Source organism: Podarcis tiliguerta (genome assembly GCF_965153285.1).
Source record: "Podarcis tiliguerta genome assembly, chromosome: 5".
NCBI lineage: Eukaryota > Metazoa > Chordata > Lepidosauria > Squamata > Lacertidae > Podarcis > Podarcis tiliguerta.
Window position 1 is genome coordinate 65,141,910 of NC_139538.1, and position 19,638 is coordinate 65,161,547.

Below are 19,638 nucleotides of genomic sequence, written 5' to 3' on the forward strand. Positions count from 1 at the left end.
GGCAGCTTCCTATGTTCTTAGGGGTCTAATTCCATCAGTGAAACACATTTTCTCTCTTCCTCCCCACCCACTTATCCTGGCAACATGGGTCTGCGAATTTGGTGTCTTCAGTACTATATAGATTCAATGTGCTGACAGGCTATGCTGAACTACAAAACCTCCTTCCAGTTTCAAAACAATCAGTAGGCTGGAAACCTGGGTAAAATCAGACAAGAGGAAACAAGGCATTTTGGAAGTCATCCCAACAGCCTATTCCCACATGTCTCTACCTGTGGACCACACTGTATGGCATGGTCATCAGATGCCAGCTGCTAGTAAATAATGCATCCATCAAGAGAGTTGCTCCCCATGATGAACCGTCTGTGTGAATGTGTATTTGAAGATCATGCACCAGACACTTATAGGAACTGCAGCAACAACTTTCAAGGTTCTGGAAGATTGTGATGGTATGAAGAAAAACACCATAAAAAAGTGAGGCATGATCCTGGTCCTATAGATTTCGGCGAGGAACAGCACTGTTAGCAGGTGGCTCTTAGGCCTAAGCCCCAAGCCTTTTGAAGTGGATCCTGTCCCTACTCCGTTTTTTAAACTTGAAAAACAATTTACTCACTGGGAGATGCTGCAAAAGAACAGTACCAGTAAGACTCCACCCACCTAACCTCTTAATTTGCCTAGTGGGAAATTAATGTGTCAGGTCAAGAATATCCTGTTTTCATCCCGCAGCTCAAAGTAAACTAAAGCTGGATTTTTGTTTTCCCCTCTGAAAGTCTGTTTAAATTTGCATCATAAATATGATTTGCTCTATGTGTATATACTATGTGTGAATTTGTGTCATGAACTTGTGCCCTGAATTTTTTAAGTATCTAGAAATTCTCGTGTCAATGGGCAAAATTTAAACACATCCTTAATTCTTTTCACTACTAAGAGGCAGGCAATCGAGTACAATAGAGCACATTCTTAAATAAATAAATAAATAAATAAATAAATGGGGAACTTGTCAAAGATATGATTGAAGGGGGATTGGTAGAATAGGAAGGCATCTACCTATGGCTGCATAAAATAAACTAAATATGAGAAAGGGGAGGAGACATATGCTGACCTCAAGAGGCTTGAACAAGACAGAGAATAGTGGAGGGCTTGGAGACCAGTCTATGGGGTAAAACATTAGAAGAGTAGCTTTTCTAACTACTACATTATAAGGTGTATGCCCTCTGTAGAACTCTTGAAAGTACTGGGGTCCTGTCCTTCTCTGCATCTAGCCATTCTGCCTATGCTATGATTGGGTGGTGACAATCTGTGAAGCTGCATCCATAGTATCTGTGAAAAAGCATCCAGGTTTATCCACAGTTATCACTTAAGACTTTATCATGAAGAATATTATGATCTGCCTTCTACACAATGTTTTGTTTCCTTCTAAATTGCAAAAACGTATCTTTTTACTACTATGGATGGAATTTCAAAACTTCCTTAGCTAACCGTCCTAATGGTTAATCAGGCCTTATTGTTAAACTTTGTTCGCCATTCCTGCCTGAATTTGTCTAATGGCCTGAACTAATCAGAAAAAAAACCCTGAATCAGAGCCCCTTCAAGTACATTATTGCCATTCTAGCCTGGAATTGAAACACTTCAGTTGCAAAAGCCACTCGAGAAAATATTTCACTGCTTTTTAATGGATCACAGAAACAAGAGATTAGCCTGAAACAGTCTTTGTACTGTGGGAAAGTAATCTGTTGAGGACTGTTTCCAAAAATTCTGATATTTATTTTAACCCATTTTATTGTGTGTGTGTCACATGCAGCAGTTACACTGGTAAACCTTGGTGCAATTGGGTTATTAAAAATCTATTTATGTAATCATCCAGCGTTTATGGACAAATATGGCATTTTACAGAGCACACTTAAATGTTTTAACAATGCAAAACACAAACCTCTTCTACATCGTTATCCAAAGCTATGATCTGCAGTGGAGACGTCAAGTTCTGGTTATCTGAGATCGTTGTACCCACAGGGGAGGACTCTAAAATAAAGCCCTCATACGCTGCTTCTGTGAAGTAAGGCTTCTGATTGTTTTCATCTAGAACTTCAATATGTAGATTGGCAAATGCTGGAAGAGGATGACCATTGTCTTGTTCTGCCTACAAAAACAAAAGGTGTGTTTGTTACTGTTAAAGTTAGCCCACATCCAAGTAGGGCTATTAACTCCAAGAGAATTTATTTATTCATTAAAAACATTCGTAAGATGTCTTTTAGGAGGCCCTTGCAAGCCAGCTTCCAAAAATATTATTACAAATGTTAAAAACCAACCAGCCACCACACACACACACACAGAGTAATAACAAATTTTTAAATAACCATAACTGGCAAAAGCATTTATTCTTATAAATAAATAACCAAATAATATTAAGCATTGCACTCAAGGAAGGACTGTGCGTAAGACACCACATTCCAGAGGTCATTGTCATTTTGAAGCCCCAAGAAAGATCCCATGTAGTGTGATCAGGTGTGCGCTTGTGGAACAGGGCTTCTATACCCTTTCCCGGTCCCCTTTACTTTCAGGCCCCTGCTCTAGCACGGGTAGGCAAACTAAGGCCCGTGGGCCGGATGCGGCCCAATCGCCTTCTCAATCTGGCCCAAGGATGGTCCGGGAATCAGCGTGTTTTTACATGAGTAGAATGTGTCCTTTTATTTAAAATGCATCTCTGGGTTATTTGTGGGGCCTGCCTAGTGTTTTTACTTGAGTAGAATGTGTGCTTTTATTTAAAATGCATCTCTGGGTTATTTGTGGGGCATAGGAATTCGTTCATCCCCCCCCCCCCCCACAAAGTATAGTCTGGCCCACCACATGGTCTGAAAAAGGTTGCTGACCCCTGCTTTAGAGCGTTGAAGGGGCCTCCAAGAATATTTGGGGTGTATGAATGGGAGAATAGGGATTAATCCGCACAAGTTTGTTTCTGTAACACAGATTGGGAATGGGATACAAAACAGCATCACATTTTTTAAGGAATGTATGGCTGGATCAGACCGATTTATCACTCCAATACTAAGTTTAAGAGCTAAGGACATACTGTCCTGGTGGACATGGTAGCGAGTGGAAAAGTCTACAGAGAAAAAGGAGTGTGCGAGTGTGTGCAGAAACTAACCTACTGTACAACGGTAAAATTTACCCACATTTCCCACATTTCCATTTCATGAAAACTTTTCTCGTGGAAGTATTGTGTTCATTTCACAATTTCTTAATTGAACCACTCGGCTTCTCTTCAGTTCTAGCTTCTGAACCGGCTCATGGCAGGATGTGGGGCCTAATGGAGACCTTAAATGCAGCACCTGAGTTGAACCTTGGTCACTATTGTCCTATCTTGGTGCGTTAGGGAAATAGAGGGCAGCAACACTGAGGGTCTTGTGTCGAGCCCTGTCGAAGAGGCAAGTCAAAATGAGTCCAATTAAAGATTGAGACCAGCCCTAATTGGATCTTGGGGGCTGGGATGGATGCCAGGAACTTCATACTCTATTTAGGATTCCAACCCATCACTATAAATCTCAGCATCACCCATCAAATAATAAATATCTCCTTGGCAAGTAAGGAAAAAATTACTGACTGCATCACTGCTGCACATTCTAAATTATGTAGTAAAAAACACCACCTCGTTCATTTTAAAGGATAACCATTAATTCTAAATATCAAAGTCTACTCCAATTAAACACCAGCTGTGTCAGAAATAGGTAGAAAATGCTGATATGGTATTTTTGAACTCTTCCTACTTCCTCACCACTACATCTATGCGCACACAGAGAGAAGGAGGGTGGGGGTGGGGAGGCAGATAGGATGGCCAGGTTTTAAAAAATCTGTGTCAATCAGAAACATACTCAGAGGAAAATTGATTGCGCTCAATTCCTCCACTACTAGAGATCATTTAACCACAAATAATCAGTGTAATGAATCTGTCACCTTCATGAGATGAGATTGTGCAAGTATTTAATATAGGGTGTGTGTGTGTGTGTGTGTGCGCACACACACACACACACACAAACACAAACACATGCATACACAGACACCTATGTTAAATATATATTTTCATTTCTCGCTGCCCAAATTCAGTGCTGATCCAAACATCTCCCTTTCCTTGTGCTATAGGAGGGCAAAATTATCTGGACACAATACTATGGGCTGACTTATCGTACAGAGGGCAGGAATGACATAATCATGTTGTTCTCCTTCCACATGAAGCATCAACAGCAGCAAAGGCTTATGGGTTTTTGTTTTGCTTTAAAAAAAAAGTAAACTGAGATCTCCTTCAATAAAAGTGCCAGGAATAGGAAAGTGAATAGCATTTTAGTTGTATTTGCCTTTAAGCTTCCCTGTAATGAACTCTCATCACCCTCAATTTTGCCAGTGCTGCCTGGGGAAGATAGCAGTGGGGGTCCAACAATATCTGGAGGGCCATAGATTCCTCAACCTTGATTTTTTTGAAGTTCCTGGACATTTTGGCCAACAGAGGTGCAATATCAGCAAAGGACAAGGAATTATGCAATACAGTGGTACCTCAGGTTAAGTATTTAATTCGTTCCGGAAGTCCGTACTTAACCTGAAACTGTTCTTAACCTGAAGCACCACTTTAGCTAATGGGGCCTCCTGCTGCCGCTGGAGCACGATTTCTGTTATCATCCTGAAGCAAAGTTCTTAACCTGAAGCACTATTTCTGGGTTAGAAGAGTCTGTAACCTGAAGCGTATGTAACCTGAAGTGTATGTAACCTGAGGTACCACTGTACACAGAATTATGTGTTTCTGTACCTTTCCTTATTTGTCCAACATTTTAAACACCAGCATGGCCACAAGGAACAGGTAACTGTCAAGAAATTATAAAGCAAAAAGGACATTTAGAGTCCAAAACATAGGATTAATGGTTGTTGAATAATATAACACCAAAACTGCAGTGGAGGAGAGATGGTGCACATTTCAGGGGGACAAGTAGCAGATGTGAGATGGAGGTGTCAATTTCCAGTGGGAAAACAGTGGTCCTAATCCTGTTTGGGATCCCACCATGGTGTTGCTTTAACTGAGACTGGGACTGCCCATGGCTGCTTTCGGTAAGGAAAGAGACATGGCCAGTCTAATCAAAGATGTGATCTGAAGAAGTTGAGTTTAGTCTTTGCTTTGAGGTTAGTGAGAGCTGAGAAAACAACATCTACTTTTGCTTCCCCAAAACGAAGGCATTGCATCAGCTGTACTCAGAATTCTGCATTTATTTATTGTTTTGTTTGAAAATACCCATTTCATTTCTGATCTGTTGGCTAACTGAATATTTCCTATCAAATTGCCGCTCAGTAAATACCCAGGTTGCTAATGGAGGACACTACAGTAGAGAAGTGTCTGCTTGGTTTTTTAAAAAACTAAATGTTCACAACTAAGGAATGCACTGAAATATTTTAATGACCAATTCAGACCTACTGGAGATCAACACACAATTGCACATAACAAAAAATATACATTTTCTTGTCTAGGAGAGTGAAAGGAAATAACTGATTATTCAACAAATCAGAAGCTATGTAATATTTATAAAGAATTTGAATAAAATTTGGGCCAAAAGTTATCCTTGCCAAATGCCTCCTGAGATCAGGGTGGAATGCTTTTATTGCTCTTCAAGCCTGACCTTGAAGGAAGTTTTGTGATTTGATGAGAAACAAAAAGTCTCCAATCAATATTCATCTGGCTGAATTTATACCTTTCTGCCTATACTAATAAGATCAAATGCTGACAGAAGGGTCAACTAATGCTGAATATAATATATCTATATATATCCTGAGCATATTTAAGGGCGACAAGATGTAAGAACTTTTCATTAGTGGGTCTTTCTTCTCTAAGCCAGCCTATATGCCAATAGTTCTATTATGGCAATTTCTGAGTATTCTAAGTACTTAGCATATATTTTTACCCACAGTGCTAATATACCTAATGAAACAGCAACAACAGTTTTCTTCGGCTACTTTCTCAAAGATAGGAACCATGACACAACCCATCCCTGCCACCAAGGTGCACAGCAATATGCCCAGCCATCATTCAATCACAGGAGGCCCTTCTGGACCTCACAGTACATTCAACTCAATAGGTATGTTGTAGACAGCAGCTGCCAAGTGGCCGCCGAGACCATATAACACCAGTCTTGAAAGACCTACATTGGCTCCCAGTAAGTTTCTGAGCACAATTCAAAGTGTTGGTGCTGAACTTTAAAGCCCTAAACGTCCTTGGCCCAGTATACCTGAAGGAGCGTTTCCACGTCCATAGTTCTACCCAGACACTGAGGTCCAGCGCTGAGGGCCTTCTGGCAGTTCCCTCACTGCACTAAGTGAGGTTACAGGGAACCAGCTAGAGGGCCTTCTCAGAAGTGGCGCCTGCCTTGTGGAATGCCCTCCCAATCAAATGTCAAAGAAATAAATAACTATCTGACATTTAGAAGACATCTGAAGGCAGCCCTGTTTAGGGATTTTTTTAATGATTGGTGTTTTAATGTATTTTTAATCTCTTGTTGGAAGTGCTCAGAGTGGCTGGGGAAACCCAGCCAGATGGGCAGGGTATAAGTAATTTTTTAAAATTATTATTATTATTATTATTATTATTATTATTATTATTATTATTATTAATCAAATTCACTGCAAATATATAAAAGCTAGCATCTGCTCAAACCATCTCTCTCTCTTACTGCCTATCATGCTCAGAAGTGCCTTCCAGAACTTCTGCACGAGGAACCTCTCCTACTTCCATCAAATCCCCCTTCAAAACCCAACTTTTCTGTCAAGCCTTTGGGCTGGGCAAACCCCACTAGTTCTCATGTCTTACTGAAACTAAGCTTGCAATCATGCATATGTCAAATGCATATTCTTTTTGCCTAGTTTATCGCTGCCGCTGCTTCTTTACCCTTCCTGTGTTATTTTCCCTATGTTGAATTCTAGACTGTAAGCTCCTTTGGGCAGCAAGTTGCTCTCTTGGACTCTGCACAGAGATGGCTCTGTACAAATTAACAATAATAATCAGAGGTCAGATTAATCAATCTGATTAAGGAAATTTGGAAGCCTTAAAACTCAAGCAATAGAGACAATGTAAAGCAAAGTATCCTTTCCAATCTAGTGATTCTGCCTTTGTATCTTTCACAATAAGTAGGCAGGGTGCCCTCCTTTGCAAAGCAGTCCTTTGCACCTGTTCCTTCAGTTTACCTCACTCGCCACTCAACCAAATCCAACCTTAATTAGGTAGCCAGTGCAATTAAGTAGGGGTCATTGTTACTAACCAAGTTCAGGAATCCCTCACAGACCTAAAGCTGCAAAGGGAAAGGAGCTAAAAACAATTCACGGCTTTTTCCCTTCCCAGCCCCACATAATAATCATGGATTATCAAAGCAAAGCAAAGCACAGTACACACACACACACACACACACACACACATTGTTAATCAGAATTGTAATGGAAACTCTTATCATGTTTTGTAATTTGTTGGCTGTAACACAGAAGCAAAATTTTCACCAATCTATGTAAGCCCTTATTATAAAACAAGATGCTAGTTCAGTATGGCTTTTTCATTCTGTGTTGTGGTTTTTGATCTAGGCTAGTAGCCTAGGAGTTTGTCATGCTCCCACATTGATGTGTTAGTACATAGCATCATGCATTCATGGGCTGATTCAGCTGATGTAACATGTTTCTCCTACTTAGGCTCAGGGCTGCAATGATAGAGCAGCTTTCACACTGCATTTCACACAGGCTATCCATCATCCCAGGCTGGCCCAAGGCATTTTCCTGTCCGAGATAGAACAAGGCAAGGTGCACAGTCCCCAAAGCTGGCCAGGTTATTTTGTTACATATGACAGAGAAGCATACAGGCACTACTCCAAGAGTAAAAAAATAAACTAAATTAAGGAGCTAACAATTTCCTAACCTTTCATGATACCCTAGAATAGATCAACTGCCTGTTAGCAACCTCACTTTGCCTAATGGCAGGGCTGGTCCTGTGAAGTGTCACCCCTTTACTAGATTTTTTCAGGAAAGCAGTTTTAGAAGAGAAAAGTGCTTAGGGGTTCCAGGTGATATTTAACCTGTCACCAACCTGACAAGGCAAGGAACCAGTCAAACTACTTAGAGCCACCAAGTTTTGTACACAGAGAATAATTCTCAAAAAAATTCATTGACTTATGGTCAATTGATCCTTCACAGAAGGCTCAGAATGATTCTATACTATCTTAAGAATAATACAAGTGGGATCTGCAACAAAATGTTGAAGTATACTCCAGTCATTACTAGCTGGTTGACACCTTCTTCCTTTCAGGATACTCCGCTCCATTATTCCTTACCTCTATCCCGTCCAACAATCAGTTAGCATTCCATGACCTCTTGGTATGCTCAAACTTTGCCAGACCATTTCTCTCTCTCTCTCTCTCTCTCTCTCTCTCTCTCTCTCTCTCTCACACACACACACACACACAGACACACACACTTCTGCAAACCTTTGGTCTTCCACCAAATTATGGTACTATTTGGCCTATATAAGGATTGGCACTCAGTTAATTGAGGTATCTGTTAGTATGTATAATTCCCAACTTTTCAGCACAATTGTAGCACTATTCATTCACTGAATACTACAGCAGAGGTTCACAAAAATATAACAGAAAATTCATCCAAAATAATTTATCACATGAAGTATAAATTCAAGGGAACAACTTGTAATGGAAGTAGGGTAGAAGCTTTCCCCAAGATAAGGACAAATACATATTTTTTTTTTTTGAGGGTATCATTAAAATTTGTACGGAAAACTTATTAATGCTGGTGCTACTTGGCTTTATGAATAGGTTTGCCTTCAGATATAAAGAGAGATATTTTGTTGAGTTACACACTACAAAACACAAGCCCAGATAAGCAAATTTGCCACATCTTGCCAGCTTAATGGAACTTTCGACACTGTTGTGCTAAATGATACTATTCAAGCATGTGGCATATTATTAGTCTTACAGATTGATACCCTTGCTTATTATCCACTCAACTACTCACCAACCATGGTAATTCGAATCTAATAATGCCTGTAAAAATTTCCATTAATAATATAGCCAGTTATTAAGGTACTACAATGTGACCATGGGAAATTGGTGGGTTTTTTTTCTTTTAAAGATTGTTATAGAGTTACTTAGCACCAATCCCCGGTTATTTTTTCCAGTAAAAACTAACAGGTATTTGTGAATGTGGGTCCAAGCACTCAAATGTCTGAAAGCATTTGTCTTAACTAACATCTATGCACATCTGAAGCACTCAAATAAGAGAAGTAGTCTAACAACTAAGGCATGAAAATGAATTGTTCAATAAATTCCCTATAATTAATGGCATCAATAGCTGTCACATTACTTAACAAATATTCATATGGAAGCAAACTAGTACAGCATATGGTTGTATATGTATATACACGTGAAGAGGGAGAGAAAGAAAAAGTTTGCATATATTTACCATACTCAAATGGTAATCATCACCTTAAACAGCATAAAACCATTGATACAGACAGTATATACTTGGTGTCCCTTGAAGCTTATATGGGTTTGACAGAATATACTGATGAACAACTACCTGATAAAAAAAAAAAACAATCCTACTGTAGGATCTATGGGGAGGGGGCAATGAAGGCAAAATGCTGCTGGTTGTGTAGTGGCCGTGTATAAAGGAGCAAGGAAAAGGGCTTGCCCTCTTTCTTCCCTTTACCACTGACAGGGGAAATACACGTGGCAACTTCAGGACCATTGCCTCATTTGGGGGTCATGTTGGGAGACTAGGAATGCTCTGAATAATTTGGAGCCAAGCTTTCTCCCACTCTATCCCACCACACACAAGGTTGGAGATCCCTCTTAAAAGGGTGTACCCCTCTTGGTGGAGAGGGAGATAAAAACATCCCATGGCCTCTAGGATATCCTCCCAGGGACCATAGGACTGCAGCCTCAGAGTGGACACAGGTAAGAACTGTTCCCACTACATTCAGAATGAGATTCATCATGGCTGTCTGCAGGGGGAAATCCCAAGTTACAATGAACTTTTTAACTTCCATTTTGTCAGCAACTGTGATTTCAGGGCCTTTTCATAAAGCATGAATATCTAGGGTAGGCTGGATTCTCTGACAAGCGCTCAGAGCCCATGGTGAAGTGGCAACAGAAAAAGTGCTATCTTCTGGGGAAAATGGCTGCCTGAAGCTGCAATCATATGTATGTCGACTCAGAATAAGTCTTATTGAATTCAGAGTAACTAACTCCCAACTAAGAATATACAGAATTGCAAGCTAAGCCTCTCAGCGGAATGAATGAATGAATGAAACTTCTAGTTTGTTACTTAAAATATTGGGTTTTTAAATCCCACACAGTCTTCCACATGAAATCAAATCTATAAATGTCAAAGAAAAAATATATTCAGGCATGTCTCAGACAAAGCTTGGGGTTTGTATTTTCTCCGAAAAACACATCTCCTCAAGACAGAAAATCAAAACATGGTAGCCACAAGAGACTAACGTTAGGTGTGGGGAAGTCCTTTGAATGGCTTAATAATGCCTAACTTTGTATTGAATTATGGTCAGTAAAATTTATTGCAATATATAAAGGCAGTTGTAAAATTACATTTTGTAGCAAATATTTCAGGCACAACCCAGCAAAACTTCATTTTGATTTTGGTTGTAATCCTGTACATATTTACTTGGGCTACAAATAAAATTGATCTCAGAGGGACTTACTTCTGAGTTAACATGCATAAACATTGGGCAGCCTTCCCTAACCTGGTGCCATCCAAATATTTTGGACTGCAACTCCAGTCCCAGCCAGCATGGCCAATGGTCAGGAATCATGAGAATTTTAATCCAAAACATCATAATGGAGAAGACCGATTTGGGACAGAAGGTTCACTGAATGTAATGAAGTGAAACTAAATGCCAGCAAATGTTTGAGGGATGCCAAGTTCAGTGTGTTTTCTCCCATGCAACATTATTGTCAAAGCAATTACAATGATATAGATCAGTTACTTCTAATATGGCACTGAATTAAACTTACACCTTACTGCTAGAAGAATCTTTGTTTATAAGTTGACGGTTCCCTTTTTTGTATAAGGAATCCTCACATTCTCCATGGACACTGCTACTTAGTAATGTACAAACACATGGAAATGAGAATTCAGTTGAAATTACCTTAATAACCAAATCAAATTTCTGGTGCAAATCCCTGTTTATTGGCTTTAGGAGGCTGAGTACAGCAGTTGTCGCATTCATACTGAAATACTGTGAATAATCCTCAGGAGTCCCTGCAAAAAGACAGCGAGGTTTGAATAGATAATTGAGAAGAAGGATCAGCATGGAAAATCAAAACTTTATTTTAAATATATATTAACTCAAATAATCAATAAAGGAATAATTAAAAACAAAAACAAAAAAAACAAAAGAAATACCATAGTGTGAATATTCGATAGAGCTGCATATAAGAAACCCTTCTTTCTTTTTGACCTTGATCACCATGTTTAATAGGTTTGGGGTCCCTCAAGAGACTTTATTTTTTCATAAAAGAGAGATGAGTAGAAATGCCAGCATGCTAATATTTGAAGTGGAGAACACTTGATCAGCAGCTTTTATATCAAGCCATCGGAAGCTCCATTATATGGAATCAAACCATTGTTCCACATCAACTAGTAAGGTCTACAGCAACTGGCTGTGGCTTTCCAGGGTTTCAGGGCAGCAGTCTTTCCCAGTCCTACTTGGAGATTCTGGGCCTTGAACTGGGGAACTGCTGCATGCAAAACATGTGCTCCTTTACTGCACTGCAGTCCTCCCCCCTGTAATTCCTCCCAACGTTCCTGAAACATTCTTACTCCTTACAACATAGAATATGTATGGCATTTCCAAAAGCTGTAAAATTGCACACAAGAAAAGTGCAGGAAAATGTTATTACTCCATGCATACATACTTTTTTTTGTTCAAGGGGATGGATGGAATAACAACTCTGAATGCAAACAAGAATAAAGATGACATCTATTTGCAATGTAACAAGAGAGAGAACTTTCACACAATCTTACTTCTTTCCTGCAGGAAACAATTTTCTAGAACAATTTCTTAGAAGCATTACTTTACAGCAGCATTCCCCATCTCTCCCAGCGCATCCGCACTTAGGCGTTTTAACAATTATACCCCTTGCTGTGCTGGAGATCTGTGTATAGTGCTCACCCATGCACAGAGCAGATGAATGTCTCTATCCATTGCGCACAAAAATAAGAGAGGGGGGAAAAGTGAGTTATCCTCATCGCTGTCTTTAGGGTCTTCCATACAGAGTGGTTCCATTTCAGAAAGAGAATCTTTTCTAGTTGCAAAATGATAGTATAGATTGCTGAGGTTTGATCGGTAATGAAACGTATTGCAGGCTGCATCAAACTGCAAAACATTTCCTAGGGTTGGTAAGTGAAACACCATTCTGATAAATGCTTTTGGGTGCACTTAGTTTTAGGGACACCAAATAGCCCTCCTGAATTCAGCTAGATAGACATACATTCTGTTCCTTCACAACACCCCTGGAAGAGGCACAGGCTCTATCCAGATGGACTTTTAGATCTCCCCAGAAGGAAGAATACTAAAGCAGTGTTTCTGACATGATGTACCTACAGCATCAGTTCCAGCTCTTGATTCTGCAGTCAGGAAGAGCAGGTCTCCTAGTAGTTCAGAGCTGCAGCAGGCCTTAGGTAGAAGCTCTTATAGGGAACAGTGATAATCACTGTTGGCCTATAATCACATGTGCCTATAATTGTAAGATGGCTTCCTTGGCTGGTATAGCTGATTTCTCTGCAATTTATTTCTTGGATGAAAGCTGAGTAGTAGTCAGAGGTTAACCCCTTGCCTGAAACCCTCCCATCACACATTCAAGACCTATTGTGGGCTCTGGTCTGAACACGTGGAAAAAAACAGGCAGAAAAGTGTCTCTGTGCAGCATCAGTACATTCAAACTTCTTTTGGAATTGTGCTTCTTACTATGCACATAGGGAACAAAAGCCTATGAAAAAGTGCGTGATGTGGTATGTTAATAAACCAATAACTCATAGTTGTAGCTGAATGCAAAGCTAGCACAGAATGGAGTGAGGGGTGCATGGATGTATATATTGAAAGTATTAATAATACAATGATTGGTAATGCTGGCCTTTGTTAGTGCTACTATAATGAGAAGCAAAATAAATGGATGTTATTGTAAATTGTGTGTTTCCAGCTGGAAAACACTACTGTATCCACCAAAGCTTACAGGAAGTGTGGGCTCTGTTAGGAAATTCTCATCCCGTAGGAGATTTGCCACTCAATCTTTTCTCTCTCCCTCCCCATACCCCTCTCTCTTTCTGCAGAACTGCCGACAGTGGAGATGACTAACCTTGAAAAGAGCCTAGAGAAATTCACATTGTATGCTAAAACGAGTCCTGATTGTCTTTGTCAGAATGTGGCATGAAAGCCATGCCTTTCTGTGAATGGAAACTATCAAGCTATTGTAAAAATTAAATAAATGGTAAAGGGAATAGAGCAGCTGTATTCTATTGCATACGCGAAAGCAGTAAGTCAATTGTTCTGTATGTCTGGTGGCTAAAATTCAGACAAGAATAAGGCTGACTGTTGCGATGCTAGAAAAATCTGTTATGCAGAGCAGTTCTAAGGATACAAGCATGGAAAGGAAATAGCATCTGAAATAGTCCTTCATAAGTACTGGCTATTTCTGGGTACAGTTAACGTCTTAGATAAGGTGGGAGTGAATTATTCAATTTTGTATGGATAAGTCTTAACAGTTTAAAATTAAAATAAAGGTTAATTTAATTGCTGACTATTCACTATAGAATTGTGTTTTGAAAAATGCTCAATCTATATCCCCCTACAGTTTCAACCTAGCTTGTCACCTTGGCAATGTTAAGTTATGGAACAGAGAAGAGATTGATCATTAGAAAACATTAGTTTATAAATGATGAAGCTGTACGTTGTAATCAAATTGCTGGAATTAAACAGTCTATGAGTACCAATATTTCCACCAGTATTTACAGACAGAAAGAGAGATAGACAGATTTAAATCAGAAACAATGGATGGCATACAGAGTTATAGGAGCTAACTGGGAGTTCTACTCATGCAACCTCCCTTTGCTCGGTGTTGCCCACTCTTCCATTCTTCAGCTCTGAGAGCAGCCAAGGACTCTGAAACAATGGGAAAGAACCAGCTATATCGGGAAGAACATGTAAACTGTGGAGATGCTGAATATGAACCCAGTCCCTGTGTCCAAGCCTGAGTCTGTCAATCAAGAGGCCCTTGAGACTGAGATTCCCAAACTTGGGCCCCAAAGAGAGCATCTTTCTTTTCATAAGGAAAAGGTGCCTGCTAGTAGTTGTAGCCAGTGTGGAGTAGTGGTTAGAGCAGGCATAGGCAAACTCGGCCCTCCAGATGTTTTGGGACTACAACTCCCATCATCCCTAGCTAACATCCCTAGAGATGTCCCTAGAGTTGTTGTCTTTCCACCAGCAGGAGAAGACTTTCTTGTTCCAACAGCCTTTGGGGAATGGACTGCTTTTAATGAAAGGGCTGGTGCCGTGCTGTTTTTATTTTAATTATTCGTATGGTTTTCATAGATTTACCTCTACACTTTTAATTCTATCAATATTTAAATGTGTTTCAATCATTGTTTTTGCCCTATATTTTAGCTGTTCCAATTTTAAATCTGCAAGCTGCCTTGACACTGGAAAAGCCAGGGTATAAATTATTATTATTAATAATAATAATGTTAATCACAATTATCTGAACCTGTTACTGATATTTTTGAAAAGTATTAATCCTTCTCCCCCTCCACCACAAACAATTGTTTTTCATTATCTTCTTTAATGCTTTGTCATGCTTCATCCATAATTTATTCATGTTAAAAAATCCTTTAAACACACACACACACACACACACACACACCACAAACTCAACTGGTGCCATTTCCCAATGACAACACAGAAAAGAGTGATGGCCGGAAACATTTGCCACTGCACCCATGCAAATTGCTCTGGAGAAGTGGCAGTTGTAACAATGGACACAGCTGGGCACAGATGCTATTTCCTCCATGGGGCTTCTCTGCGCGGGGGATTTTCCAGCTTCTGAACCAGCCGTACGCTAGATGAAATGCGAACACGCACCAAGCCAACCATAATTAGTACATCAAATGGACTGAGAAGCCCGAAATGTTCCTGCTCTACAAATGCAGCTGTGGCATAATGAACTGTCTGCTCATCTCCATTTTCTTGTTATTCTTAGCAAAATATGACAGACTATGATATTATAGCAATCAGGATATGAGACATTCGAACAGCAACAGGGGCTTAACTAATAAGCAGAAATGTATGAGGAAAGGAAAGAAAGAAGGAAAGAAGGAAGGAAGGAAGGAGGGAAGTTGGTTAGTTAGTTTTTACAGGGCAACTGGATATGTGGCAAGGAAGATGAAAGAGATCACAAAAATGTACTTGAATCGCTTAGGCGTGCAATTACGTAAATTGCTCAGTAAGGATAAGAGGGGTTGTAATCTTCTCCACATTTTAAATGATCATCTCCTAGGGCTCAGACACCTATTGGAATGCTCTGATAAAAGGAAGTGCTGCTGAAATGCCACTTCAGCTGATAAAAACAGAACTCTCTATGAAAAACAGTAGTTTGGGATTACGACATAGCACCTACTAGCAAATCTTGGAAGGCTTATGGTTTGTAGCACATTGACAGAACAACATTTTTTGAAAAAAACAGTACCCACTTTTTCTTTTGCTTTGGAAGAGAGCACACTGTGGGAGCTGGCAAACAGTTTCTGGCTGGCAATATATTCAGTTGGAGGCCAGAGTATTGGGACATGGCCTCTGAGCAATTCAAAACAACCATGTCTTTCCAAAGGCTTTCACAACCAAAATATTCCTGAAGCTGGGATTTCTGGGATTCTCTTAAGATCACAATGAGTCCCCGTTACAGGAATCAACACTTGACCAGTTCTTGAAAGTAGCAAAACAAAGTGCTAGATCAGGCAATGCCAATATGGTAGGTACGCTACTGATAATGTTGGACTACATCTCCCATCATTCCTCACCATTGGCCATGCTAGACTGATGGAAATTAGAGTCCAACAACATCCCAAAGTCACCAGGTTGTCTAGATGTTGAGAGGAGCAGCCATTTTTGTATACAGTATTTAACAAAGCACCCTGCTTCAGCCAGGTAGATATGAAACCTACCTCACCAGACACACAACCTGGTGAGGAATTTAAACCTAATAAAACATTTCTTCCAAGTCACCAGTGAAATGAAATAGCATATGTCCAGTCTAGGATGATTGGCACTTCAGGCAATTGGTCTTGCTTAATGTTCTTTGATGTGAACAGAGAGCATCCAAAAGACATCATGCAATTATGTGCGTGCACAAAGGCTCTCTCTCACACACAAACACATATACACTCAAAAGATAGTACAAAAGACATAGGATAGTGTGATAAATATCTCACACTCCTCAGTATCATAAAGCCTTTATTTAATTGCAAACCAATATGCTTTAATTGGAACTAATTAGTACTCATGTTTGTCCAGAAAATAGACAGTTTGTAAAGAAAACAGACAGCGTATAACATGGAAAACCTGATTTAAATCAATTATTCAAATCAGTTCCCCACCGCCAACCCGGTTATTTAAGTCTTGATTTCTATTATTCATTTAAGCCGCCTTCATTCAAATTATTCCACCCTGCTTTAGAATCCTTGCTTTGCTATAATTAAATGACCCACCTTTAATTCCAAATGGAATATCTTTATATGTGATAGTCTCGGCTCCTACACACATACCAGAATCCTATTATACCTCAGGTTAATCACTATGTCCCAGTTACTGGACAGTTCAAGCATGAATAAGCTCTATGCAATTTAGTAGTTTATCTTTGTTTCAAACTTACCCAACAGCCTAGTTTTACACTGCTGCACAGGCTTCTGCCACAGAAGCTGAAGCAGCACTCTTTAACTTAGCCCTCCCATCTCTCCTTACTGCATCAAGTCTTTGGGGCAACATCATATCCACACATGACATGATGCTCAATGCTGCAGGTGGTCTTGTGAATGACCAACTTATGCCCTTGAGCAGCTAAATTTGCATCAGTGCAAATGCTGATGCTTCTCTAATTATTCCATTGCAATAGAACATCTGAGGTACAGGTAAAGGGACCCCGACAGTTAGGTCCAGTCATGAACGACTCTGGGTTGTGGCGCTCATCTCGCTTTACTGGCCAAGGGTGCCGGTGTACAGCTTCCAGGTCATGTGGCCAGCATGACTAAGCAGCTTCTGGCGAACCAGAGCAGCGCATGGAAACACTGTTTACCTTCCCGCCAGAGCAGTACCTATTTATCTTTGAAGTGCTTTTGAACTGCTAGGATGGCAGGAGCAGGGACCGAGGAACGGGAGCTCACCCCGTCGCGGGGATTCAAACCGCCAACCTTCTGATCGGCAAGCCCTAGGCTCTGTGGTTTAACCCACAGCGCCACCCACTGAAATTGTGGTACCTCTAGCAGTGCACCGATGAAGAAACAGCAATAACTGGCTATCCATAGTAACGGGGAAAATATTAAAACGGAGGACAAGGAATTGAAGAACACAAGGACATAGGCTATTTGTCCATTTAGCCCAGGGCTGGGTAATGTGTGGCTCTTTTGAGCTGTAAACCCCATAAGTCCTAAACACTGCTCATACTGGCTGTCGCTGATGGTAAATGGAGTCCCGCAGCATTTGAAGGGTGACAGGTTCCCCATGTCTGATCTAGCCCAATATTGCCTACTGCGACTGGCAGCAGCTCTACAGGGGTTCAAGCTGAAGTCTTTCCCATCATCTCTAACCAGCCCTTTTCACTGGAAATTCCAGGGAGTGAACTTAGGACTTCTGAGTATGAGCTTTATTGCTGAGTTACTATCACTCCCTTAACCCTATGAACTATTCATGAGCTACTTTTCCTATGCTCAGGGAAAAAAATCATGGCAACCAAAGAATCTAACATAAGGGGTTTTTGTTTTTGTTACGCCTCTTATTTTTCTTTTATCAGCCCAACATAGTCTAGAAGCAAAATCTATGTATATGGACAAGCATTTCATTGGATTCATCTAATGTAATTGCTTCATTATTCTGAGGCAAAAACAAAACCCTTCCAAAAGAAAGCTAAATCTTCAAACAGCAGCAATCCAATTTGGAATAAACAACCACAAGAAGAAACCGCACAGTAAAACACTTGGATAGAACAATAGCAGCTATCACACCAGACTCAGCATGAATCTGTTATTAGGTTTCTGCGCCCCACTTAATCTTTGCCTGCCTGCTGATAATACAGTGTTTGATTGTAAAAGATAGTGAGGTAATCAAATACCAACCAACTAAGATGGAATAGAGGATCCCTGGCCGATCTGAAGGAGGCTGGATGTTTCGGTCCTGATCTATAGCTTGTATAGTTGGTGTGACATTGATTGGGTTCACACGTGCCTGGAATAAAAGTTAAACACATTATAACAGAATATTTACAAAGTGGGTTCTACTTAATAGTAACTAAAGTTAACTTGTGTATCGAATCCCTATAAAATAATGCCCTATGGTAGACAGACGGCATATAGTTGCACAAGCATATCATTTTGCAATACTTTTAAACCTACATTTTAGGCACAATCTAGAACAACTGAAACCAACAGGAAATGTTCTATTGGTTCACAATTGGATACGCATATGCAGTCACCACTTATCTGGGTTTTGTTCACTTTGGTAAAGAGACTTAAGGTGTTCCTGGAGTGTTCGAGTTTATATACAAAAATGCAAATTGAGTATAGGAGGAGGCAGTTCAATACTCTCACACAGCAAGTCTTTTGCCCCAACATCAGTTCTCGAAGGAGAGACACTACTAGCTTCCCAGATATAAGCAAGATCTGTGTTTGAGGCATCTGAAGTTGGGAATAAGGACACAGATCTTGCTTACATCAGCTGAGAGAGCAAAGGTATGCCATCTACTCCTCCACCCCAGTGTTCTGATGGGTTTCACATTCCTGGGAAGTTTCTGCAATTTCGTGGCTATTGGTTTCCATTTGATTTGAGAAAACTGATTAGTACCACAGCTCTGGCATTATGTACCCTTTTGAAAGTTTTACCCATTTTTAGACTGCAGGTATTTTAGACTGTAAGAAATTGGCTCAAAGAGACTGATGCCATTTTCTAGTTTTCAACCAACTTCAATGTATCCACAACAGTTTTAATACTGCACTGAACAGCGGCACAGATAAGAACAGATTTCATTGAGAGTGACAACCTTTAAAAAACTGTATGAATACAGATCATCACCATCATTTGCTTGTACATATTTCATCAGTTCTTAAATCTACATTAAAAATAGCCTGGGGCATGAGCCACCTACAGACAGATAGGACTTTTCTTTATGCATGTGATTGATTTATGGCTAAACTTCTCCCATTCTACTTTAACAGGTGGTACATTGGAGAGATTAAAAAAAAGAGGCTTTAAATCTGAAGTCATTTTAACTATAATCCCACTGTTGCAATACATATAGGCTACTGTCAAAATGCAGCAGTACAGCCGCATAAAGGAACTGCCTTAAAAAA

The 19,638-nt window shown here is 40.0% G+C and overlaps 1 protein-coding gene across 24 annotated transcripts in view; it reads right to left on the minus strand.

The window, feature by feature from the left end:
* The window catches only part of PCDH15 (protocadherin related 15), a 609,044-nt gene that overhangs the window by 166,308 nt on the left and 423,098 nt on the right, over positions 1–19,638 (minus strand). For all 24 annotated transcript variants that reach the window (XM_083441352.1, XM_083441358.1, XM_083441371.1 and 21 more), the window contains 3 exons: positions 18,409–18,517; positions 11,183–11,295; positions 1,928–2,134 (listed from right to left, as the gene is read on the minus strand). In XM_083441352.1, coding sequence (XP_083297478.1) covers positions 1,928–2,134; positions 11,183–11,295; positions 18,409–18,517 — 429 coding nt within the window. The remainder of the gene's footprint in view (positions 1–1,927; positions 2,135–11,182; positions 11,296–18,408; positions 18,518–19,638) is intronic.